This window comes from Eulemur rufifrons, chromosome 1, assembly GCF_041146395.1.
Source record: "Eulemur rufifrons isolate Redbay chromosome 1, OSU_ERuf_1, whole genome shotgun sequence".
NCBI classification, from domain to species: domain Eukaryota; kingdom Metazoa; phylum Chordata; class Mammalia; order Primates; family Lemuridae; genus Eulemur; species Eulemur rufifrons.
Window position 1 is genome coordinate 101,449,077 of NC_090983.1, and position 26,247 is coordinate 101,475,323.

Here is a 26,247-nt window from a genome sequence, read left to right on the forward strand (position 1 = left end):
GAAGAAGTGGCCAGAGCCACAGGGCCAGGACAAGCTGGGAAGTTGCCCTAACCCCAAAACGGCAGGAGAAGAAAAAAAAAATTACACAATGCCACCATGCTGTCCTGAGGGTGGGGGTGGTGGGGGAGGCAGGCAGGGTGCTTCTGTGCTTGAGAACAAATTCTAAAATCAGCACACGGTACTGTTATAGTAAGAAGAAAATGGAAGGTAAATATCTGACAAACAGTTTCCAGGTCTAGGACTAAATTGTGCACAGCCCTGAGCCCCCCCTTACCTGCGGGGAGGAGAGGTGGGCCGAGGCTGCTTGCACAGGCCAGGGGCCGTGTGCATGGCTCTGGGGGCTCTTGGGGCTGCCGACCCAGCAGCCTCCCTCCCAGGGCCCCTGTACCCTCAGCCTCCGTGGCACCCCAACCTCACCCCCAGCTTGCTTTCAAATTGCTCAGTCCTGCTCTCGCTCTGAGGGGCCCACCAGAGACCGCTGGGGGCCGAGAGGCTGGAGGGATGGAGCAGGGGTCCTCCGTGACACTGGGGGGCTGGCTGGAAAGCAGGCCCTCAGAATCCAGGAATCCGGGGGGCCCTCTCCACCCTGTCAATGGGGTCGGGGTCCCAGGTGAAAGGTCCCGGTGAGCACCTGCCATGGGGCCCGAGGAGTCAGGCGGACGCCATGCTAGTCTCCACCCCTCTGTGTGACCTGGACAGATACCTGCCAGTGCCCCTCCTGTGGGTGACAGCTCCCACCCACAGCAGCAATCCGATGTCACAGAGAGGGCTGCTCCACGCACAGCAGACACCAAGCTCTGTCATGGCCACGTAAGAACCCAGGCAGGCGGTGGGTGGCCAGGCTGTGCAGGGCTCACGCGGGCCACCTGGTGGCAAAGGTTGCTGCTCTGGGAGCCACCTCCCATCTGTGAAGTGGGTGAAGAGTGCGGCCAACCTCGCTGGCCTTCTGGAAGATTAAACGAGACACGCCCCAGTCTCAGCCCCCCACAGGCAGGGCCCAGTCTAGATGAGGCGGGAGGCAGGAGCTGCCAGGAGGAAGAGGTCATGGGGACACTGGTCCCAGTGGGGTGGGCCCTGCTGGGTCTGGCCCCTGTGCCACTCTAGCCATCTCGCCACCCAGGGCAAGCAGGAAGACCCTGGTGACCCACACAGACTCCCCTGGCCACCAAGCCCACCCTGTACATGCTCCCACCGGCGCTGGGTGCTCCCGCGTATGTGTTATTTCTGGGTGTGGTAGTGAGGTGTTTCCGGAAGGCCTGGCGTTTGACTCAGTGGACTGAGATGAAGATCCGCCCTCACCGTCCCGTCGGTGGAGGGACAGACAGAGCAAAGAGGCAGAGGGAAGGCAAATTCCCTCTCTCCTCCAGAGCTGGGACACCCTTCTTCTGCTGCCCCTGGACATCAGAACTCCAGATTCTTGGGCTCTGGACTCCGGGACTTACACCAGCAGCTCCCTTTGGCCTCGGACTGAGCTACGTCACAGGCTTCCCTGGTCCTCCAGCTCCCAGACGGCAGGTTGTGGGAAGTCTCAGCGCCCATAATCGCATGAGCCAATTCCCCTAATAAATCCCCTCTCATCTGTCTATATATATCCTGCAGGACTGTCTGTCTGGAGCGCCCCAGTGCAGCCACCTGGGGAATACTGCTGGGCACGGCCACCCTCTAGAGTGTGTCCTAGCCTTTGGGGACAGAGAAGGTATGTGCGACAGCCCTGGCAAGAGGCGGCCCGCGAGCCCTCAGGACAGGGACCACTGCTGCCCGACGTGCATGTGCCGAGCACTGAATGGGGCGAGGTGTCCACTTGGCTAAGGGGCAGGCGGAGGAGACGAGTGCCGCCACAGACCGCAAGGCCTGGGGGCTGCCTTGCTAATGGATGTCAGCAGGGACTCTAGAAAGACCCCTGGGCTGGCCAGTGCCAACCCTGGCCCTGCCACATGGCTGGTGTCCCCCACCCGGCGAGCCCCCGCAGGAGCGGCAGTGATGCACGCTGCTGTAGGATTCGGGCCCAGGCAGCCTGGATCCCACTCCGGAAGACATGGGGCACCTACGTGCCAGGGGCCTGCCACAGGGACGCTGCGTCCTGACAGGGCACTCACACCAGTGCCATGTGGCAGTGGCAGCCACTCCCCGCTGGCTCACTGGGTCAGTTGGAGGAACCCACCCTGTAGCACCCTGGCATCTCCTGACACCCAGAAATAGTCGCCTGCTCCCTCTCCTGCAGCTGGGATGGCTTCAGGCTGCCGTGCCAGCTGACCACGTGGCCCCAGGGGGCGCAGTGCTGGGGTGAGCCAGGGCAGACAGGTGACCAGGCACCCACACACACCTCAGGCCACTTCTGGCCTGGTCAGGGGACGCAGCGACCAGTGATGGCGGGGCTTAGCGGGGTCCATTTGGCCAGCCACAGTTTAGTGCCACCCCAAGTAAGGCCCATCTTCCCAACCATGTGGGGTTCCCTGTTCCAGGTACCCCTGCCAGGGCAGACCCACAGCCACTTGGACAGGGCCACGTGGGAAGCACTGGCCCTGCAGGCGGGTGCTGGGTGTGGGAGCCCCGGGCACGGGCTACGCACCCTCTCCTCACAGGTCCCTGCGAGGGACAGGGCAAGTGAGGGCTCCACCGGGGAGGGGCCCGCGCTGCAGGACGAGCCTGAAGAAGGCGCCACGGGCTGCCGGGCCTGCTGGCCCTCCTGTTCCGGGACCCTCCATCCCCTGCTGGCCCGACCGAACTGGCGCGCTGCCTGCCTGGGTCCCCTTTCAACCCAACTGCTTGGGAAACGGGGTTTGCTCCTGTCCCGGCGCAGCCCCCACCGATCCCTCTACCTGCCTTTTACCCACTTGGCTGAAACCTGCCCACCCTCTATTTTACACAAACGATGTTCTCCGCTGGGCGTCCTGCCAGCCCAGCTTCCAGGAAAGCAAAGGGAAGACCCTCTCCTCACAGGACCCGGCCTCCCGACAGGCCTGCACGGGATGGCCGGAAGCACGACTCGGGAGGCCTGCGCCCCTGCAGGTTCCGGAGGCGGCCAGCGAGCAGCCCTCTGTCTGGACTTGTGCGAGCAAAGCCAACTGCCCAGACCTGTTCGTCCGCCTTCTTGTGGGACAGGAGGGGACAGAGGCAGGAGCAGGGGCTGAGCCCCTCCAACCTGGAGCCCGGGGCTGCCGCAGGCTGGGTGGGAAGGAAGAGGGAGGTGGCAAGGGCTTGGGCCTGGTCGGCTGAGGCCTGTGTCCTCCAGGCAGGGTCCAAACCGCCCTCACTCTGCAGCCCACCCTCTCCCTGGCTTGTGCCTGGGCAAGGCCTCTCCTTACAGCCGACCTCAGACACCTCCGAACTCCCCCAGGAGACGATCTGTCCTGGCTCCCCCATCACCTGCCCCTACACTCTCAGGGGAGCGGATGGGTCAGACCCAGTGACCTGGCCGTTCTGGCCAGGCGTCCATTCACTCGGCTGGACTCTGAGGAGTGTGGACCAGGGGTCACTAGGGACCTCCCCCAGGGTCCCCACACTGTGCTGAGCTCCCTGGCAAGTCCCCCCACAGAGCAGCCATGCTGCACCCCACCGCATACGCAGTGCGGTGGGCATGAGTCCCACGCCCTGGCTAGCTCCTGGCTCCCCTCCTAGGCAGGGACCTGCCTGCCCGTCGTCACTGGGGAGGGGTTAGAGGAAACCCTGGAGCCACAGGTCTGCATGTGAATCCCAGCTCTGTCTCTGGTGACCTCAGGTAGCAAGTTATTCAGGCTCTCTGAGCCTCAGTTTACTCATCTGCGAAACAGGGCCCCTGATGGTGAAGCTTGAATGAGGGCACCGGGCATGAAGTGAGGGTGGCAGTCGGCCACAGCCCCCCTGCTCCCAGACTGCTGCCTCTGTCCCCCAGCAGCACCCCTAGGCGGCAGCGACACCCCACATGGCTGCGCCCTCCCCGCGCCCTCCCTCGGCGAGCTGTGGTCTGGCTGGAGGACCTGGTCGAGCTGCTGCAAAGCTTTCCCAGCTGAGGAATGAGAACCAGGGTTCCAGAGAAAACCAGGCCTGTGCCCCACACCCCCCGTGCATGGCTCCAGGAGGACCCCCCACCTTCCTCTCGCCATGGTGACGCAAACACGAAACCTCAATGCTCGCAGGTCCCCATTTCCCACGGACACCGACCTCCAGAGAGGTAAATATTTACATGTGAGCCTCTAAAGCTGCATCTCAGAGGAGATGCAGCCCAGACACGCCCCCTGGGCAGCTGGGGCAGCGTCCTGCCCCTGCCTCTGCAAGCCCCGTGGTGGCAAGAGAGACCTGCAGAGCACATCACCCACCGAACCTGGCACCAGGACCCATAGAGAATCCTTATAAACCACATGACAAGGACAAACAACCCTGCAGGGGAAGACACAGGCCAAAGACACGAACCGGTAACCAGAGGAGGAGAACTCAGTGACCAGAGGGGGAGACCTCAGTGTCCAATAAACACAGAGTAAGATGCCATCTCGCTGTCAGGGAAACTTGCGCTAGGACCACTGGGGTCCCATTGCCTACTCGCCTGGCAAAAGTGACGAAGTGGCAGGGCTAAACAATGGAGAACCGCAGGCATGGCAGGGGGGGGCAGCCACTCTGGACTGAGGCTGCACCACTCTCTGAACCTCTCCTAGCGACACACAAGGACTGTGTGCAAACAGCATCGCCACCTCCAGACTGTGACAGCCACAGCGAAACATCCCTCGCAGCTGCATGAGAACAAAGCAGGGGGAAGAAGAGACGTCTAGACAACCTTGATGCAGAGTCCGGCAGTCAGCGAATTAAACATGCGTGTCAGGGACCAACAGGGATAAACCTCAGAAACAAGGCTGAGTGAAGACAGCAAGTCGCAGAAGGTTAAGTACGGTCTGATACAGGTTCTAGAAAGTTTGTAACATCAAAAAGGCACCGGTATCTTTTAAGGAGTACACAGGCCTGCAGCGAGTATAAAAGGAAGTATAAAATCACATGAAACGCAGGACCATGGTGATGGGGGGCTGGCAGAGGGGTGGCGGGGTGGGGGCTTCACCCACGCCCTGCGCCACGCTCTGAGCCCACCGTGGGAACAGAGGTGAAAACCCCACAAGGCTCCCAGGTCACCCCCCTGCAGACACCCTGTGGGGGTGGACTGTAGCCTGGCTCGGTCTGACAGGGTCAGGGAGGGACAAAGCCTGGGGCACGGCCAGGTGGGGCCTCTGGGCAGGGCCAGAGTCACGTGGCACTCACCCCTCCTCCCTCGACCTGGAGCTCCTCTTGGCTGGGTGTCGGGCTCTCAGATAGGCCCGTACTGACACGCCGTCTCCACGTCCGGCTGCTGGCCAGAGAGGGGTGCTTTCTGGAGATCCCAGGAGCAACACCCGGGCACAGACAGGAAATCAGTGGGAGGTTCCAAGGCCACAGCCCAGGGTGAGGAGGACACCCCTGCAGCCGAAGCATGGCGTGTCCCAGGTTGTCACCTCACAAGGCCAGTGATGACACGGGGGATGTCCCAGATAAGGGGCCTGAGCTGCCCAGACTCCCGATGCTTTGAGGGAGGGTCCTGCTGGGCAGGCCAGCTCACAGCGGGAACGAGAGCCGGCCTCCCAGGGGCCCCGGAGGCCCCTTCCCCGTGCCTGGAACAGATGGACGTACTGCAGCCTCTCGTGGAAAAGAACCCGAATAGAACTGTAGGAACAACTCCAAGTGCCACCTCTGGGGCAGGCACTGTCAGCACGCCCTTTTTACAGATGGGGAGTGTGAGGCGCAGAAGTCGCAAAGCTTGTGAGAGCCCGGCTGGGATTCCACCCAGCTGCTCCAGCTCCAGGCCTGGGCCCCTTCCCTCGCTCCAGGACAGGCCCTGGCTGTGCCAACCACCCCCCACCCCGGCCCCCAGCTCCAGCCCCTGCTCTCCCACCTGCCTTGGGCCACTTTCTCCCTGGCCGGCCTCCTCCCTGCCGGGTGCCCATGGAGACTTCTGCCCCCACCTGCCATGGAGTGCGGAGTGGGCCTTACCAAGCTGACTCAGCTGGCCTCTGCCCTCTCACTGGTCCAGGAGGCTCAAAGTGTTCCCACCCTCTCCTGGCGGGAGCAGGGCCAGAGCTGGAATCCAGGCTGAGCTGACTCCAGGGCTCTGAAGTTCAAACGTCTGCCTGGGCTGATGGCGCAGAGCCCTCCTAGGGACAGCCTGGATACTGAAGGACAAGGGCCCGGGCCTGCCCCTCACCAGGAGGCCTGTCACGGGGAGATACCAGCCCTAGCTCCTGCCAGGGATCAACAGGGTGGGTCACCCACGGCCACCGACCTCTGTGGACTCTACAGCTCTGTAAACAATCAACTCCAGAGTTTTAATCTTGGCAGTTACTGTCTTTCCGGTCAATTACTGACTTGCTCTGAGGTCCCCATCGGGCCTTTTAACGAGCCCCATGTAAACAGTCTGAAGCAGCTGCGCTGGTCACATGCGTGCCGCAAAGACAGGCCAGGTGCAGGCCATCGGAGCCGCCTCTCGCTGAAGCCCGTGTGAAGCCCTGCCACTGCGCAAGCCTCACGCCACGGGTGACAGCTGCTGACAGCCTGCTTGCAGATGAGGAACCAGGGCCCACTGGATTGCAAAATTATACCTGGTTAGGAGTGGCCATGGTTCCCACGCACATGGACACAATCTGGGGCAGAGGGACCATGGCAGAGGGGTCACAAAAGGTCATGGGTAATGGGTCACCAGTTCCTGTGCAGAACCCAATGGCAGACTGACCTCCATTTCAGAGATGGGGAAACTGAGGCTCAGGTAGATGTTCACCTGGACTCGTGAGCCACAAGATAGGAGAGGCTGTTCAGGGGACTCCTCTCTCCTCCTCGGATTCCCGGCTGCGCTTTCCAGGAGAAACCCACCCCAACATACGCCCGAGGCCCGAGCAGGGAGGCAAGTGCCTGCGTGTTCCGCGCCCTCCACTGCAGCCTCAGAGGCTTGTCTACACTGAGGACCCAAGAGCTCCTGAGGGGAGCCCTGTGGAACCTGGGGTGTGTCAGTCCTGCAGGCACCCTCGGAGCGCAGGGCCCAGACCCAGGTGCCTGGCCAAGTGAAGGAAGGAATGGACCAACAGCCAGGGCTGGGCGGGGCCTCCAAACAGTCCAGCCACCCTGGAGGGAGCCTCGGGCAGAGGTACAAGCTGGTGACGCTGCGGGAAAACGCCACCAGTGGGCTAGGTGGTGGTGGGGGGGGTGCATCCTCAGCAAAGGTCCCAGCAGCACCAGAGCTGACCAGGAGGAGCCTCCTACAGGGGCAGCAGGTGGCCATGGGGACAAGAGCTGCCCCAATGTTTTCTGCTCCCTCATTAAGGAAAATACGCCCAGCCACACAGCGAGTCTTGAGGAGTATGCGTGTGGTCTCCAGTGGCTGCCCCCTCCCTCAGCCCACGCAGCTGGCCCTGAATGTCCTCCAACGGTGTCCACTCTGGGTCGGGCAGTCCGGGATTCTGCATGTGGCTATGTGCATGCCATGCCATGTTTTTCCAAAATGACAGCCCCTGTAAGCTGGGGACTTGGGACAATGCCATACCAGGCAGGGGGCACTTTACCCAGGGAGGAACAGAGCTCAGACTATAAGTCCCATAGCTAGAAAGTGACAGGCCTACATTTAGGGGCAGCCGGGACATCAATACCCGGGCCTCTGCCTGCCCCTCTGCACTCCTGCTGTCTGTCCCCACTGCCCTCTCTGGCTTCCATTCGTCCCCATGACTGGCCGTGGGTCTCAGATAACCTAACTGAGGCTCCAAAGTGCTACTTCTTGTTTATACTCGTACTCATCCTGCAAAACCCTGTATGTGTGGGAGGCTTCTCCACCCTCTCAGGTGTTACAGGCCACACCTCTTGCTGCCACCATGCTTGCACGGGCTTGTCACTGGGGCTGGGGTAGCATCTCACCCCCTGGGGCTCCAGACTTTTTCTTCAGCATAACATACCCACCCCCCAAAAAACCAAAGTAGACAACAAAATCTTAACAGGAAGAGAAAGAGCCAACTAAGTTTCCAAAAAGGCAAGAACAAGACTCTGAACCGATAAAAACTGTTCTGTAAACACACGTCGCATCACCTCACCTGCGATGCTGGCAAGCGGGGCCGAGGTACGATGGCCCTCAAGGACAGGGAGGGCAGGCTGCCGCCTGCGCGTCGGGGCGGTTAGAGAGAAGAGCTCAGAAACCGCCTCAGCGCGAGGTGGCCCGCGCCCCTGCCCGCTTTCCCGGCCTGAATTACACACCGTGACTGCCCCCAAGGCACGGCGTCTCGTGCTATTCCCTCTCAGACCCGCATGACCCACCGCATGCCACCCCCAGGTGGGGGTCGAGTCCAGCCCGGGGCCCTCAGAGCTGCCCCTGTGCTGGCCGAGGCCTGACCAGAAACACCCTGCACTCTCTCACAGGGCGGGGAATTCGGTCCCACGGCACCGAGTGGGATGGTGACGGCACTCAGAGAGGGAGCAGAGGGGCAGGGGGACCCCTGGCTTCCCACCTCCCCGCCCTCCGTCACTCCCTGAGGCAGAGAACGGACACAGAGCAGAGAGACGGAGGCCGGACCCGCCTTGGCCCGCGCACACTCGCACGCTGCCACCCGCACCGCCTGTCCTCCCCAGGCTGGCGCTGGGATCGGTGGCTCCAGGCCCGGAGGACCAGCGAGGACAACCCAACCATGGAGAGGGGTGGGGAGACCGGAAGGTGCTGGCCGCGCTTTGCTGGGAGTATCTCTCAGCAAACCTCGGCCGCACTACCCTTCCACAGCCACGAGCATGTGTTCGGATTCTTGTCCTGCTGCTCTCGGGCAAAGGCTGCCAGATGTGCCCAGTAAACTCAGTGTCACAGGTCCACATGTGAAACTGCCTGTGTCCGCCCAGATCTCGGAAGCCCGTGTGTTCTGAATCCGCTGGTAGGACCGGTGGCGATCCTTCTCACCCACGGACAGTCTTCCCACTGCGCAGGGGAGGGAGGCACGCAGCCCTCAGGACAGACAGACGTCCAAATGCCAGCTGCTGGCTGTCCAGGTTGAGGGACTCTGACACGGTCTCCAACTTCCCTGGGCCGTGACTTCCTTGTGTGGAAAATGGGGCCAAGCTTCACACACCTGCCCCGTGGGGTGCTGAGGGCCAGTAGAGATAACCCATGCCAGGGATCCACTGAGTGCTTGGGGACAAGGGCCTCCCTGTTTGCCCCTCCCCTCTCTCGCTGGGACCCCAGGCCCCTGGGAGCTGCACCCCCTGCTCAGTAGCAGTGAAATGAGCCACTGGGAGCAGGTGGGAAGCACCTGGGGTGACAGGGACACAGCCACTCCCAGCCCCACTGCAAGACGGGTCATCCCCTGGGCACACCAGTCAGGCGAGACTTCGCAATAAAAGCCACCAGATTGGCACTTTTTGCTGATTTAAGAAAGTCAACTTCTTTTAAACCCACAGTAAGATTCAAAATCAGCGAGGGTGCCGCTGAGATGGGCACTCAAATACCACAGGTGGAAACGTGTAAGGTGTAGGCGTTCTGAAAAGTAATTTAACATCTATATCGAGAGCATTAAAACATTCAGACTATTCAACTCAGAAATTTCACTCCCAGAAATTTCCTAGGAAATGAGAGCCGTGCAAAATATTTATATACAAGGATGTGCACTGCAGCATTCCTTACGGGAGACAAACCGGAGCCTGCACGCCCAGCCACCAGGGCCAGCGAGGACGCACCCAGAGCGGGGAGCATCTGCAGCCGCTAAAACATTAAGTTTTTAACGACATGAGGCAACATTTACGGTGTAATTCATACTACGGCTTTAATTATAGTGGAAAAACTATGCATGGGGAATGAGATGATTTTTCTTTTTCCCTGGGTCTCAGACCTCCCTCCTACTCATCTGCCCAGCAATCATTGTAACAACAACAAAAGGGGCGAGTGAAAGGAAAAGACGCAGTCCCGTATCGATGATAAAGACAGGCCCCCTCTCTTCCCGCCCTACTGGACGTCGGGGGACTCCGGCCGCAGTGTGGCCGCGGACCACCGCCAGGCCCCCAGCGTGGCAGCCAAGCCTCCTCCCAGGGAAGACACCTGGGCGGACTCCAGGGACGGCAGGGCCTCACCGGCTCAGGGCCAGGGTGGGCGCTGTGCCCCGGGGAAAGGGCTCTCTGACCCAGAAGACGACAAGCCCCAGGCAGAGCCGGCCCCACCACACCACGGCTCTGCACGCCCGGGTTTTACACATAAAGGGCCCAGGACAGGAAGCCGTGGCCTGGTGTGTCCTCTGGTGCTTAAAGGCAACTTAAGCGACACAGCAGAGGTGATCTCACAAGCCAGAGAACCATCTAAAATGATCCTGTCAGTAAACCATTCGTGAATTTGCCTTCTCATGTATCTGCTTAAAAAGAAGGGCTTCTTTTTGGTTTTGCTTTTAGTGAAAACCTAACTTGGAACATCTTGACCTCAGATTCCCTTGTCTCCACCAAGGCCTCTCTGGGCAATGCGGGCTGTGGCACCCCCGCCAGGTCCCCGGGTCCTGTTCACTGGCCCCAGTCACACGCTCTGGGTAACGTCTGTCCCCACCGCAGAGGATGCGGTTTTGTCCCTTGATCTCAAAGAAGGATAATCATGAAGGAAAGTTGGAAATCGTGTGCCACAGAAACAGCTGTCTCAGAAATGCTCTGGTCTAAGCCTGCCACCACCTGACACAGCCCACCGAGGGGCCCCCGAGGCTCTCGGGAACAGCATGGCACTTGAGGCCGACTCCGTGAACGCGACACACAGGGAAAGAGGTGACGGGGCCCAGATCCCGCACAAGCCACAGACCAGGAGGAAAACATGGTGACAGCGCAGCAGCCATCAGCACTGGGCCACAGCCACTGCCGATGCACCGTGCAGGTGCCAGGGAGGCAGACGGGAGAACAGTTAAGGGCACCTAGGGCAGCAGGGGGGCCCCGAACACAGGCTGGGGAAGGCTTCCTGGAGGAGGGGTTCCGAGTGGAGACCGAGTGAGAGGAGGGGCTGGCAGGACAGTGGGGGACGGGAAGGCCTGTCGGGTGGAGGAGCAGCCTGCGCTCAGCACCAGGCAGGTTTCTGGAGCCTCAGAAGACTTCAGGATCACAGCGGGAGCGGAGGGCACACGGTCAAAGACGAGGCCTCGGGCACGGAGACGGCACGCCGCCGACGCCCGAGCTCCTGGGTTCCCTCCCTCGTTCAGGAAGGACAGTCTTTGCAGGGCAACGTCCCAGAGGCTGGGAGTCCACCAAAGGGGCCCTGCTGCGGGGAGGACAAGGGCAGAGCCCAGGACCCCAGGCAAGGTGGCCCAGAAGCCACACTTGGGCCCTAAATGCCCTTTGTGGCCCCAAATGAAGCCTATACGATTCCAGGGCACCCAGGCAAGATCTTCACTGTGTCTCCTCTTGTGTTGCTGACAGAAAGACGAAGGAGGGACGTTCTGGCTCCAGGAGCACCATCCGGACCTTCGGAAGTGACACTGGAGTGTGTGGTGCTGAGACCCTCCAATCGGAGCGACCCTTGGTAACGGCGGGCCACCTGGCTGCTGCCTGCAGGCAGTCACGCCTCCCCAAGGCCCTCCAGCGAGCCTCCTTCCCGGGCAGTAACCCGGCTGATGTCAGCAGATGAGGCAGGCCCTGCAGCGGACACAGGACCAAACAGGGACCTGCCAATACTTTGCTAACACACCTGTTCCTCTCTACCAAGTCAGGAAGCATTAACAGCCACCAGAAGTTCCAAACCATGTTCCGGGAAGCCGCTGAAAACCATCTCTATTTGTCACCAGAACGCACGCCCAGCTGAGAGCAGTCCCGGCTGGCGCCGTGCAGTGGCGAGCACTTCCCTGCTCCACAGGCCCCCAGATACCGCAGACACTGCCACCAGAGGCTGGGGAGGGCGCGGTGGAGAGTTGAGCCTGCCTTGGGGCAGGCAGGACAGGACAGAAAGAGGAGGAGGAGAGGGTTCCAGCCCCCAGAGGGCCTCAGGGCCCCGTGCAGAGCCAGGCCCACCCACTCCTCAGATCACCAGCCAGGTGGTCACTCCAACACCCACACGGCCCTCCCCAGTGCCCGGATGGAGGCAGACAGGGTGACATATGAGTCTCCTGACACCAGGAGCCACTTGACACCAGGCATCCCACAGGGGCACAGCCCCAGCTTGGGTGTGGGTGGGGGGTGGGGGGGGTGAGGAGGAGTCCTCAGGAGGTGGACCAAGGTGCAACTGGGCTGTAAACACACAAAGCCAAGATTACCCTGGCCTCCCAGGAAGCTCATTAAAAAAGCAATCCACCTAGTGCCTAGAACAGAAATGAAGGGAGGGGAGGGCGGGGTGCTGTCACCTGGCTGGTTGGTGGCAGAGGGGGGCCTCCCGATGGGCCTGGAAGCCCCTCCCCCATGCAGCCTGCTTGCTGCTGAGCTAGCAATTTCCACACTGAGTGGGGGGCGGCCCGTTGCCGCAAGAGGCATCTGTGTTTTCCATTCTTACCCCACACGTGCTCCCTGGGCAGGGGGTGCCAGGGCCTCCCTTGGGCAGCCCCTGCGGTCTGTCGGCCTCACCTGGTCCTTCCATTCCTGGCTCTGAGGGTGGCTGGGGCTCCTGCTCTGGTTAATAAAACTCTGGAGAAGGGAGGCCAGAGACCCTTCACCCTGGGGACCCACAGGAGGTCCGGCTGCAGGAAGAGCATCTTAACTACAGTCTGGGACTGAGGTTGCCTCTGCCATGCAAGCTCGCTTCAAAGGCTCTGGCCTCTTTGACATGCTTCCCTCTGGGGCTTCCAAACTAATCCCCCCCGGCAGACACCCCCACTCCCTGCAGGCACGGAAGTGCCCTCTTGGATCTCTCGGGGTCAGTCAGTGCCCAGCTCTGGGAGCCCACAGCCCTGGTTGACAGAAGGGTGGGTGGGGGTGTGGCTTTGGTCCCTAGGCCCAAGTCAGTCTAGCACAGGCCTCTGGACCACGGGGGCGGGGTGGGGGGTGGGGGTTGTGTTCTGCAGCAGGAATGTTCATCTGTACAGAGCAGACGAGTGCTGGGCCGGAAGCAATGCTTCAAGGGCCCTAGACAGGCAGCTCTGTGACTGCCAAGTGTGGAGCTGTGGAGCAAGGCCTAAAAGGGACCCAGAACATCACCTCCCAGGCTGGGAGCTGCTGTGTGGGGGGGAGAGCGGGGGACACAGCCAAAGGAAAGTGGGAAGATCCCCCCAACTCTAGGACCCCGATTTCCTGACAGCCTGAGAAAGACCATGGATGACAACCAGTGGCAGTGCAGGGAGCCATGCCGTGGGCTCGGCTCGGCTCCAGGCTGGCTGGACCACTGAGGCTCCCCCAACACACCTGAGAGCCCGTGTCCGCTGACCTGAGTGCCGGCCCACACCTTCCATTACCCCAGACTCGCCCACCCCCCAGCCTGTCTGCAAATTCAGTCCTCAGGCAAACGTGGAAGAAAAACAAAAGGCAGGCGAGAAGACCTGCTCCTGCGCTCCCAGCCCAGTCTTCCCGGGACAAGGGCCTGCAGGGCATCTCGCAGGACCACAGGACCCCAACAGGAATGGGAGCAGAATCATCTCAACTTTAACTGCTGGAAACCCAGCAATGCCCCAGGCTCTGCTACAAGCTACCTCCCAGCAGAGCTGCCCTGGCACCCCTTCCATGCCAGCGTCCACACACAGGTTAGATCTGTGCTGCTCAACCCCCGCAGACTTGGGGGGCATGGGGAACCCCCAGGTAGGTGTCTGGCTGCACAGGTGCCCTCCACCAGCTCAGCTACCCCCACCTGGCTGGTGGGTTCCAGGAGAAGGCAACCCCCAGTTGGCCGGCTTTTGTTCCTCTTTCAAGGCAAGCTTGTATCTGGAAGGGTTCCCCGCTAGGCCCACAGGGCAGGACAGGCAGCACTGCCTCCTCCCTGCCCCCAGCCCCAGGTCACACAGGGCCTTTGTTCTACCTGCACACACCGGCAGGCAGAGCCAAATCCCTTCCCTGGCAGCTCCTCCCCCTGCCCCCAAGGCAGGCTAGCAGGCACCCCAGAGCTGGGGCAACACAGGTGCAGGGAGAGACATCTCACTACTCTCACGTCCACTTTCGTTAGTGGAGCACCTCGGGGAAGCACACACTCCGGGTGGGTACATGCACACGCAGGGACTCCCTTCCCTGCTTGCGGACCCATGGGGAGGCTCAGGGCCAGCCCAGACCCATAGCCCCGGTGGGTCAGATCTCACGGGGCACAGCAGATGAGGTGACCCAGCGGGCAGGGACCCAGGAGAAAACCTGGCACTGAGCAGCCAGGCCGGTGGTGGGGCAGAGAAGCAAAAGGTGAGAGCGAGGACAGAGAGCAGAGGTGACAGCCGGCAAGAAGAGACGAGCAGGGAGCCTCGGGCGAACGGCAGGTCTGTAGGGGCTGTAGCTAGTGGGAGCCCCAAGAAAACAGGAGAGGAGGGCGGGGCGGGGGGCGGGGGGGAGGCAGAGCCGGCCCAACACATTCTGGCGGGGACATGGCCCGGGGGCACAGTCGCTAGCGAGGACCCCGCCACCCCGGCCCCGACTGCACTCCCCCGCGGCGGGTGCTCACCTGGGGGTGCGCAGCGCGGCGGGGTCGCGGCGGTCCAGCACGCCAGGCACGCAGTTGGTGAGCTCGGTCCAGTCGGCGTGTAGCCCGCAGCTCCAGCCGGTGGAGAAGCGGGAGAAGAGCCAGGTCTCACGGCGGTTGGGCCGGTAGCAGGTGCACTTCTTCTGGCCCGGCCGGCAGTCGCAGGGCACCTCGAGGCGCACGTTCTGCACGAGGTGGCGGCCGAAGGTGGTGCCGCCTGTTTTCTGGATGTGCAGGAAAACGATCACGTCGTCGCCCTTCATGTCGAAGCGCAGCGAGCGCTCCAGCTCGCGCACCGGGAAGTAGTACTTTTTCTCGTAGTGCGGGTCGGGCGTGGGGAACAGGTCCAGGTCGTCGGGCGGCGCGCGGCCGCCGGGCGCGCCCAGGCTCAGTCCCGGGCCCGCGTACTGGTACAGGATGAGCATGAAGCACACCGAGCCCGCCACCACCAGCACGAACTTGCTGGCGTGCTCAACCATGGTCCTGCCGCCGGCGCGCCGCCGCCGCATGTGTCACCATCGCCGGGGCCCGGGCGCGGGGCGCGGGGCCTGGGAGGGCGGGGGGCGCGGGCGCAGCTGCCTCCGCCGACGCCCGCGCTCCGGCCCAGCCCGGCTACTCGGCGCCCAGGCCGCCCGCAGCGGCGCGGGCCCCAGCCCTCCGCGGCGCCATGGCTGCTCTCCTCCAGCCCTGGCTGCCCGGGCTCGGCTCCCGCTCGGCTCCCGCTCGCTCCGCTCCGGCCCAAGCCTGCACCGAGCTCCCGCACCCCCGCCACCCGCCCGCTCCGCTCGGCGCCGAGAACGCTCTGCGCCGCCCCGCGCGCCGCCGCGTCTCCGCAGTCCGCCGCGCCCCGCCCCGGCCCGCCCCCGGCCCGCCCCCGCGGCGCCTCTTGCCGTCGCCGCCCGCGCCGAGCCTTGGCCCCACCCCCGCAGCGCCGGGGGCCCTGGCCGGCGGGCGCCAGGCGCGGGGACGCTAGGCGCGGGGCAGCCAGTCTCCGGCCGTGGCCGGGCCGCTCGGAGGCGGGCAGCTGCGGGCTGGGAGCGATGCTCGCCCTCAGAGGCGTGGGGGCGACCGGGGTCGTGGAGCCGAGGCGTGGGCGGCACTCCCGGGGCCGGAGCGCGCCGCGGCAGGCGCCTCTGGGCCCGGGTCCCCCTCCTCCCCAGGTCCCGCTCGATGGCGCCCCGCGGGAGGAAAGGCCTGGACCTTGCACGCTGGGCGCTCTGAAGTTGCAGCCCAGAGCGGGCTGCGATGCACTTGCAGGGACCAGCGGGCGGAGAGGGAGACCTGGGCGCGCGGAGCCGGGGCCTGGTCGGAAGCCTCCCCACTCCCCCACCCCGCTTTGGCTTTGGGACAGTGACTCGCAGCCCTGCGGTGAAGACATGTTGGAATGTCTGCCGAGGCCTAGGAACCAGCTTTGTACGGTCCCTCCTTGTTTGAAAGGAATTTCAGCCAAGGTGCCTTTTTTCCCCCTCCATGTTTATTGTCTATTCCAGTGAAAAAGTTATAAAAAAAAATTGAATGAATATTTAAAAATTGTGACGGAAAGCTCACAAAAGCTTCTGGCTTTCGTGAGTCGATGGGAGGGTCTGTCCTGCCTGCGGTGGTCCCAGCCTGACTCGCCCCCGCCCCCACGCCCGGCCCCTTGGCCCACAGCGCGCAGGCCTCGCCGGGTACCCACACTGCGTCCCGGCTACACTCAGAGGCTGCACAACCTCAGAGGAGCAGGAGAGAGCTGGGATGTGACGTGACCTGTCCAGAATCTACCAGTGGCAGGACAGCCGGGGTGGCCCTGGTGTTTTGGTTGTGCGTCTCGGCCTCTGGGAGGAAGTGGAGCTGCAAGGCCTGTGCTCTGAGTGTCCACACCAGCCCTGCCTGGGGGCGGCCTGACTTCGAGTGTCGGCCCTGCCTCAGTAAGGCTGGTAAACATATATAAAATCACACCGAAAGTGCTTCTGGAAGCAAACCCCCAAACACCCCAACACCCAAGTAGACGGGGAGCTTGGGATTTTCAAAAGGGACTGAAGGACTGCCTTCCATGGACAGACAGGCGCAGGCCCCTGGACACAGTACAGAGTTGCCTCCAGCCTACACCGTGGCGGGGGTGGTCCTCAGTGAGATCTGGGGCCCCAAAGCCCCCACTCAGCTTATAGGCTGCCTTAAAACTGTCCCCGGCCAGGGAGGCCTGGGGGCAGCTTGGGCAGGCTTCCCCTGAAATGCTTCCTTCCCGTGAGGAGTGGGGGCGCGGTCCCCCTGGGACACAGGCGGGGCTGGCACAGCAGTGTGCCTGGCTCTGCCTGCTTCTGCCTGCAGTTGCTTGACCCTGTTTGTGACTAGGGCCTGGGGATGCTTTCTGCATGGGCCTGGAGGCAGCAGCCCAGCCCTGGGGCGCAGACCTGTCTGCTGGACTGCCCACCAGGTGTCCGTGCTGGGATGGAAATTCCCTACCAACCTGTCAGTCACAATGGAGGCTGCTCTTTCTGGAGAATTGCTAGGTGCCACGCAACGCAGCTGCATCACGTCCAAAACCTTCAGCGACCCTCAGTGTAGGCTAGGGTACCCGTTTTATGGAAGAGAAAACTGAGGTTCAAAGGGGTTAAGATCCCAGCTCCAGGGCTGACCAAACTCCTCTCACTCTGTGAGAGTCAGCAGAGCTGGGACCCTGATCCCCGGCTGTCTGGCTCCAAAGTCCTGCCCTTTCCCATCCCTGAACTCATCTCATGTACCCCAGGCCAGGACTGGGGGCCACTCCTCAGCTCCTGACAGCGGGCAGTGCCACCCAGAGGGAGTGTGGGTGGAGAGCAGTCAAGAGAAAGCTGGAGCATCTTCAGAAGACCAACAAAACCATCTGAGCTTGGCCTGTGACGATCCCACTGTCCCAGTGGGAGCCAGGCCCCGCGAAGCAAGAAGGGCCTGTGGCGGGGTCGCAGTGGGTGACTACCCCTCTGAGGGGAGCTGGGGCCGCCTGACCCATGGAGCAACATCTCCCCCAGAAAAGCTGTTCGTCACACTTCCCACCTGCCAGAATGGCGGACAGGGAACCCCTTAGCCAGAATCCCTTTCTTTCTAGAATTCTCTTAGGAGGAAGAAAATCTTCCTAGCTGGCTACGGGATTTCACTACATCTTGCATCTAGATTTAAGCTCTGCGCCTGCACCTGGGACTCCAAGGCTGTGGGTGAGTTTCGAGGGTCTCCAAGAACAGTGAGACGCGCCACTAACCAGTGGGCCCTGGGGAGCAGGGTGGGACGCAGCTCCAGCCCGCGGGCCGGACAGCTTTCCTCCTGCTGCCGCCAGCACCCCGGCCTGAGCCTTCAGTTGGTCTCCTGAAAACCGGCAGAAACGCACACCAAAGGGCTGTTGTGGGTTCCAGAGCGGCCCCGGGCACAGCCAGCGCCCGGCCCGCAGGGGGTACTCTCTGCTTGCCTTTTCCAGCACCCCACGGTGCCCTGTGCTGCTGCCCTACAGCCCGACCTCAGGTCCGCAGCCGCCTCCTCCAGGGAGCCTTCCCTCTTGCGCCTGCCCGCGACAGAGCTCTGCCCCAGCACGGAGGCCATCCAGGGTCTTCAGGGGCCCGAGGGACCAGGGACTGGCTCCGGGCGCACCCCTGGGGACACGCAGGGCCGCCCTGTGGGTCAAAGGCCACCGGGCCACCTGCCCCCCGAGACTGCACGCGGATGCGGGGGGGCCAAGCGCCCAGCCCCGCGCGTTTTCAGAGTTGGGGGAAAAGCAGCTGCAGCTCTTCTGCTCTGTGGCTATTTGTCCCCTGAAGCTCCACTTCAAGTCTCTCCTGTATGACCTCTGACTGAATGTCGAAGAACACGGCCAGCGGCAGGCCGTGACGACCCGACAAAAACGAGTCGCTGGCTGCTCTGGGAACGCGCGAGCCGCGGTAAGGTTTCGGCTTCGGGATGAAACGAAGTTCCCTCCCCACCGCGCGTCCTCAGAGTCCGAGAACCAGGAGATCGACCGCGGCGCCCCGCCCCGGGCCTGCAGTGCTGCGGGCGGCCGCGCGGGGGCAGCACCGCGGCCGCCGGGCGGTGGAGCGCGGCGTTGACAGTGCGAAATTGGGGGATTTTCCACGCTCGCCTCTGGTTCCCTGTCGCCGCCGGCCGCCCATTGTTGTTTCCGAAGGGGAGGAGGACAGCGCGTCTGTCCTCGGGCCTCCGCTGGGGCCGGCCCCGCTATCCACGGCGGGGCGCAGAGAAGGGTTTTGTTGGGGGACAAACTTTTAAAGGGGACCCTGGATCGCGGCGAAATCGGCGGCGCCGGCGCGCAGACTGCCCCGTTTGAGGGGCTGCGTGACCCCGGGGGCTGGGAGGGCGCGGACGCCAGGGCAGAGGTTGCCCGCCTCTGCGGGGGGCTCCGCCAGCCGCAGGCCGTCTGCCTTGGCTCCCACGGGGCCTCGTGCTGCTGTTCGACCCTCACGTCCGCAGCCGCCGCCTCCAGGGAGCCTTCCCTCCTGCGCCTGCTCGCGCAGAGCTCCGCCCCAGCACGGAGGCCGCCCGGGGTCTGCCGGGGCCCAAGGGCCGAGGGGAGGGACTGGCTCCGGCCGCCCCCTTGGGGACACGGAGGGCCGTCTGTGGGTCAGAGGCCTCAGACTTGAGGCCACCAGGGCCACCGGGCCCCCTGCGTCCCCACTGCTCCCAAGTCTTCGAAGGGCCTGCCGCGGGGCAGGCACGGGGAGGGCAGCGTCCTGTCGCCGAGTGGCCGCCGCGCGCATGCCGCCCTCCGTGCTGCCTCCGTCCATCGCCTGTCACTTTCCTCTGCGTCTCCCCGCAGGATTTTAGGGCCTCCTTAAGTCCTTAGGGGAAAAAGGTGGGCGTGATGGAAGCCGATCAATTCAGGACAACAGGGCCGGGTCTTGCCCGTGCCGCGGGAGCTGGTGTGTGGATCGCTGTGGCCTATGGGGGCGCTGGTGTGGCCCTTCCACGGCCCTCTGCGGGGCCCGGGGGACCCGCCAGCTCTCAGGGCCTGCTGGGTGACGGGGCCCGACGCCCTCCCACTGGCAAGGTGTTCTGAGCGGCCTCCCCGCCTGGCCTTCCTCCCGCACGTCCGTGGGCGGGGCCGACTCTGCCAGCTTGGTGAGGCGGCAGAGCACCGTCCTGGTTCTTACTGGGAACTTCTGAAGGGCCACTGCTTTGGAAATGCAGGGCAGGGTCCGGCTCCCAGAGCCTGTGCACGGGGGAGGGGGGAGGTGATGTGCCAGTGCCAGTGGGGCCTCTCCCCAGGTTGGATTCATTGTTTCCTCTGCCGAGAAGAGGCCCCGACACAGCCAGGGTGTGGGGAGCCGCCAGGGACGGTAGTGGGCGGCTTGGAAGGATACCGCGGTGGGAATATTTGCGGGGGGTGCTGGGGGAGTTGATAGGGGCTCTTTTGAGGGTGAAATGGGGGAGACTGAGGCAAGCCACCTGGGCCGTGGGGTGCTTGGTGGCCCCTGCCCCCCCCACCGCCTCCTGGGAGCCATCTGGGGCCAGGTCATGGGTGGGGGAGGGGCCTCCTTCCACCTGGGTCCCCATACTGGAGGGGGGTGGCAGTGGTCGGCGCCCTCCAGGCAGCCTCCACTCCCGTTGGAGTTGTGACTACGTGACAACCCCATGCTTCCTGTGCAGCTGGCCTGGCAGACCCCCCTCTGTCTGTGGCACTCACTGGGCACCTTTGCCCCTGGGCAGCAGCTGCCCCGGACGGCCCTGCTCTTAGCGGGCTCATCTCCACCGTTATCAACCCCAAGTCGGTCCTGAGCCCCCGTCAGGCCGCATCTCTATAATCCTGACTGCAGTGCTGCCGGCAGGTTGGGCTGCCAGCCCCCTTTACATGTGGGGAAGTGGAGCCTCAGGGAGGTGAGGTCACTTGAGCCAAGGCCACAGCCCGGCTAGCGGGAAGCCCTGCTCCAGTGCTCAGCTGAGCCTGTGCTGCTGGGAGAGGCCGCCCTCAGGTGGGAGCGGGAGAAGGGGTCTGCACAGGCTGGGCACCGAGGCACCCACATCTGCCCTGCGACACTGCGTCTGTGTCCCTGGCCAGCCTGGGGCCGGGCAGGGGCCTCCTGATGGGTATTTGGCCCCTGACTTTGGCTTTTGGGTGACAGGGCCTGGGGCACTACTTCTACCTGCATGCTGCTCCCTGGTGGCCTGCCCGGGCTGGGGGCCTAAGGAGGAGGGTCTTGGCCTCAGCCATGTGGAAGCAAAGTCAGCCATGCTGCTAGGAGCAAGGGCGCTTCACTCACACCCCTGCTCCGTCCAGCCAGCTGTGTGAACCTCAGCAAGTTACTTAACCTCTCTGGGCCTCGGTTTCCTCACCTGTAAAGTGAGGATAATAATAGGACCTGCTTCGTAGGGTCGTCGGAAGGAGTAAGTGAGCCAGCAGGCCTGCGGGGCCACAGACGCTGCCGATCTGCAGCAACCCGGATGAGCACCGGCTGCTAAGTACCCACCAACAGCTTCTGCACACGGCCCTCCCTCGCACGCTGTCGGTGCTTTCAGCTGCCGGGTGGGCATGGTTCCCCCGTTCACAGGTGGGGGCTCAGGCTGAACAAGGGGCAGTGAGTTGGCCTGGGGTACTTGTCCCCTGCCTGGGGAGAACCTGGTGGAGGATCCTTTCCACCTTCCCACCTCCTGGCTGCTGTCCCCCAGGGAGCCCAGCCCTGCTGGCCCCAGGCTGGCCCGACTCTCCTTGCCTGGCAGGGCTGGGAACTTCCGTGTCCTCACCCTGGGATCCTTCTGGCATGCTTTCCAGCCTCCAGGGCCCTTGCTCCCCTCGCCTCATCTCCTTTTTGTGGGAATAACACTTTTTGAAATACACTGATACCCGATCTCCTTTGCCTCTCCCGGGCCTGCCATCTCCCTCTTCCCAGCAGGCGCCTTGCCTCGGGCCGTCTCGGCTCTCACCCGGGACATTAAGCTCAGAATCCCCAGATCAGGCTTTCTGGGTTTGCACCTGGCCAACAGGCTTGAAAGGCAGACTTCACTGAGAGACGAGGATTTTCTAAATGTTTTTTCTTAACTTTTCAAGATGGAAGTCGCTATTCCTGAATGCAGGGGTGTCTGTGAGGGCCCCAGCCCCTTGGGAGCCTCTGGGCGTAGTTGCTCTGCCTGGGAGGCTCCGCAGGATAGACCCGAATTCGTCCTGCTAAGCCGCCCTGGGTTTCTTTGTGGCAGAGACGGGAGTCCAGAGGTGCCTTGGCCCCAAACGGGGATGCAGAATGTGACTGAGATCTGGGCAGGCACAGTGTGGCCCCCCCCCCCCCCCCCCCGTGGCCACTGGCACCAGTCTCTTCCCAGGACAGCCGGGGCTGGGGGCTACAGCAAGGCCCAGAGTCTTCCTAGCCGCAGGCCTGGTGTCTGTCTGTGGTACCCCAGGCAGGCTGGCTCCACCAGCCTCCGCAGGGGGGACGGCGGCCGGCTCACAGCCAGAGGCCAGCCATCTCCCGTGATCATGCACCTCCCTCCTGCTCTGGGGTCCTCTGGGACTCCCAAAGAATTCAGAATTCTGAAAGACCGCAGCTACCTTAATTGTGCAAGTAGACACCAAGCTGTCGAAAGAGAGGGTGTGAGGGTCACTCTCAGTTGGGGACGCAGTGAAGCCCGTGGGAGGAATGAGTGTGCTGCCTGGGACGGACATTCCGTGCCCCGCCGGCCAGCGGGGGTGAAAGCTGACGGGCCCCGGCTGCTGGCCGTTCGCTCACTGTGCTGCCTTCTCTACTTTTGTGTGAACTGAAACTTTTCATAAACAAAAGTTAAGAAATATTAATAAAATGGAGCCTTAACAACTATTGGATCAGCCTGGGATTACTGGCAGTGGGGCTGGGGCTCTCGAGAAGATTGGGGCAGATGGAAAAATAAGAAGCAGTGGTCGAGTTCTGGTCCCAACAAGGTGGCGTGGGCCCATTTCTCCCTGCTCCTGTCTAAGTGCAGCTGCGAACCCTGGAAACGGCACCAGAGATGAAAGGAGGAGCTGATGGGCAGCAGGGACAGCACAGCCACAGGGCAGCTCACACCCCGCCCCCCCACAGGAGAAGGGGGGCCGGTGGCTGGTTCCTACCCAGGTGGGCCAGCAGTGCTGCTGAAAACCCAGGTGAGCCCTGCAGTCCTTGTAAGAAGGATCGATTGGGGGCTCTGATGATAAGTGACCTTGACCGGGGAGAGCACTCTCCTTCCCCACCAAACCTGGGACTCCTTTGCTGCACCTTGGGGGCTGGCAGGGCAGCTCCAGAGAGGGGCATCCACCACAGTAAGAGGCCCAGCCTGGAAGCCTCTTCACCCTCATGGTCTGGAGAACTCCTCTACCTTCCTAGAGGCACCACGTGGCTGGGCCTTGGGGAACTCTGTCCCCTCAGGCACCAAGAGGTCCTGGTGGGCATCCCAGCAGAGTCAGATAAACCACACAGACCAAAGTTGTGCCATAAAGGCTCCAAAAATTAGATCCTTATTGGAATCACAGACCACAAAAGTGGGCAAGACCTGCATGTTCAACCTACACAGGTGACTGCTGAAATAAAATCTTTAATAGTGTACACAGTCTCTTAACATTTAAAACAATGCCAAAGATCCAATTAAAAATCACCTGTCATACCAAGAACCAGGAAAATCACAACTTGAATATGAAAAGAAAGTTGATTGATGCCAGCACAGAGATGAAACAGATGGTGAAATTTGCTGGCCAGGATTTTAAAGTAGCCATCATAAAAATGCTTCCACAAGCAGTCACAAATGCTCTTGAAACAAATTTAGAAAATAGAAAATCTCAGCCACAAAATAAAAGTTGTAAAAACTATACCTGAAAAGATACAATAACAGAAAATTTTGAAATGCCAATAGGAGAGTGGAGATGCAGAGGGTAGAGCTGGTGGACTTGAGGACAGAACAATAGAACTCCCTGGATCTGAATAAAAGACAAAATGGACTTAGAAAAACAATGAACAGAGCCTCAGGGTCTGGTGGGACAATAACAAAACATCAAACGTTTGTATCACTGGAGTCCAGTTGGAGAAGGAGTATTTGGAGAAATAATGGCTGAAAACACCCCATGTTTGATGAAAGACATAAAACTACAGATTCAAGAAGCTGAGCAAAACCCAAATATGATAAACCCAAAGAAATCCATGTCAAGATACATCACAATTAAACTTCTGAAAACTAAAGACAAAGAAAAAAATCTTGATAGCAATTAGAGAGCAACAACAAATGACTCGTGGGGACAGCAGTGCAGTGACCGTGGGTCTCCCAGCGAAACCCCGGGGCCAGAAGTTTGAGAAATCGTACTGATGATTGGAACAGCAGGGACGGCACCACCTGATCCCTGAGACGGTATTTAAAAGTGCGGAAGATAAAGAGATCTCAATGGAAGTGAGGTGTCCTCACCTCCCTGGAAGTGGTTAAACGTTGGCAGCGGGAGATGGCGAGGAGTCTATACGCGCTGCAACGCCCGGAGCAACTACTGCAAAAACTGTACGGCGATATGCTAAAAACACTGCAAATAGGTAAAATTCGAATCCTAAAAAGGTTCCATTAACCCATAGGGAGGCAAGAAGAGAGAAACGGGCATGAGAAACAAAACCCAAATAACAAAACGGTCGACTTACGCATAGGAGCCGCAGACCGGAAGCAGCCGGCTGTCCTTTGACAGGGCCGTGGTTAAGCGAGCACTGTGCCACCATACGCCGGAATCTTACTCAGCAACGAGCAGGAACGGACTGCTGACATACAGCAACTTGGACAAATCTTAAGGACATCATGCCAAGGGAAAAAAGTCATCCCAAAGGTTACATCCTGTGTCATTCCATTTATATAGCATTATTGAAATGGAAAAGTTACAAGAATGGAAAACATTTGTGGATTTGTAGTTATGAAAGGTCGACAGAGAGGTCCTTGTGCTGACGGGATTGTCTGTATCTGGGCTGCGGTGGTGGATACACAAACCTCCTGGTGAGGAAATAGTACGGAGCTAAATACAAACCTGGGGAAATCTGAATAAGGCTGTTGGTTGTCGCAATGTCGCCATCCTGCTTCTGACATTGCACTGTCTTTCGGCAAGATGTGACCCATGTTGCCCCTGGGGAAACTGGTGAAGGAACTCAATTGCATGCGAATCTACAGTTATCTCAAAGTACCAAGTTTGACTTTAAAGACAAGCACATCTGCATCCGGAGCGAGCGAGCACGATGGTACCCGTCTCCCAGACCTGCGAGGTCCGGCCCGGGCTCAGCCCTGCTGCCACGTGGGTCCTGTGCACCCCGCTGTCCGGCCAGTGCTCGTGGAAGGGACGTGAGTGAGTGGGCGAGTGGTCCCATTCTGGCAGCTTCTCTGTGTGCCGGGGACTCCCTGTGACCACTGCACGGCGAGGGCCTGTGCCTTCAGGCCTTTGCCTGGGGGCATCCACTCTGGCAGGCTGCCTTGGCTGGGACTGCCGGTGACACTGGGCTGTCCACCTTCAGGCTCAGGCAGGTGCACGGCCCAGGCCACACACCCTCAGACCAAGCCTCTCTTACAGATTTCACTTTCCCAGCAGGTCTTGGCCCAGGGCAAACAGAATCATATCTGGAACTTCAAAACGCTGGCTCCAGGGCCCCAGCCCCACAGCAAGGCCTTGCCAGGGGCCTGGGCAGCAGACCCGAGATGCTTTTCGGGTGATTATGACATGCACCCAGGGTTGCGAGCGCTTGCCCACCGGCCCTGGAACAGGTGTGGCAGTCTGGGGCTGCTTGCACTCTGGGCTGGGGCTCCCTCCGTGTCATCTGTAGGACCCGGCAGCCCAGCCTTTTCCCGGAGGCTGGGCTCAGGGGAGGAGAGCGGCCTCTTTATTCCTGCCCTGCAAGCGCTGCACCCACCTCCCTCAGGTGCACCCACTTCCAGCAGCAGAACCTGGGCCTGGGCTGGGGCAGGGCAGGGTAGCGAGCTGAATGGAGCATATTCAACTTCTAAGGTTTTTAATGGGTGTGTTTTTTCAATTTCGTAATTATTTTGTCAACTCTGGAAAAAGTTTAAAATGTAGGAAAGTAGAAAACTGTTGTAAAGAAAAAAGTGACAATCACATTAATTTAATTAACTAGAATTAACTACTACTGATGATTTTATTTCTTTTTGATCTTTTTTTCTTTTACATGTTAATGTAGCAGTTGAGAGCATACCATATGTATGGTGTTAAATCCTATGTTACTTCTCTTAATATTTTATTCCCAGCATTTTTGCAAATTATTAAGAAAAATTTCCTAAATGAAATTTTGACTACTTAATATTTCCAATTTTGGATGTGCCATAATTTATAGTTTCCTTAGTGGTGGAACCTTAGGCTTTTTTGATATTTCTTTTTTTTTTTCCTGATTGCTCATTTTTTTTCTCATTTATAATAAAATAATGCTGTGATGAACATTCCTATGCAAAAATTATTGTCTGCATTTCAGGCTATTTTCTTAGGGTAGTTTATTAAAGGGTCATTGCTGGACCAAGCGGGGCTGAGGGGAGGAACTGTTTCAAGTCTTATGCATAGTACCAGATTCTTTCCAGGGCGGTGGGACTAGTCTGGCCTCCCACATCCAGCATGTGACAGTGCTGCCTCACCCCTCTCGCAGCACTGAATATGATCGTTTCTCAAAATCCTTTTGAATGTGAGTAAAAAAATTCAACATTTCTAAAAAGGTTTAGGAATTCTATTGTAGAATTTGTTTCCTCAGAATCTTAATCACGGCATTTATAACCATTAATGTTTGTGCCAGAATAAA

General features: G+C 60.6%; 1 protein-coding gene across 1 annotated transcript in view; it reads right to left on the reverse strand.

Annotated features, from left to right (window-relative positions):
* The window catches only part of HS6ST1 (heparan sulfate 6-O-sulfotransferase 1), a 48,168-nt gene extending 32,871 nt beyond the window's left edge, over positions 1-15,297 (reverse strand). The window contains exon 1 of the mRNA XM_069473922.1: positions 14,525-15,297. Coding sequence (XP_069330023.1) covers positions 14,525-15,051 — 527 coding nt within the window. The 5' untranslated portion in view covers positions 15,052-15,297. The remainder of the gene's footprint in view (positions 1-14,524) is intronic.
* Between the last annotated feature and the right edge of the window lie 10,950 nt (positions 15,298-26,247).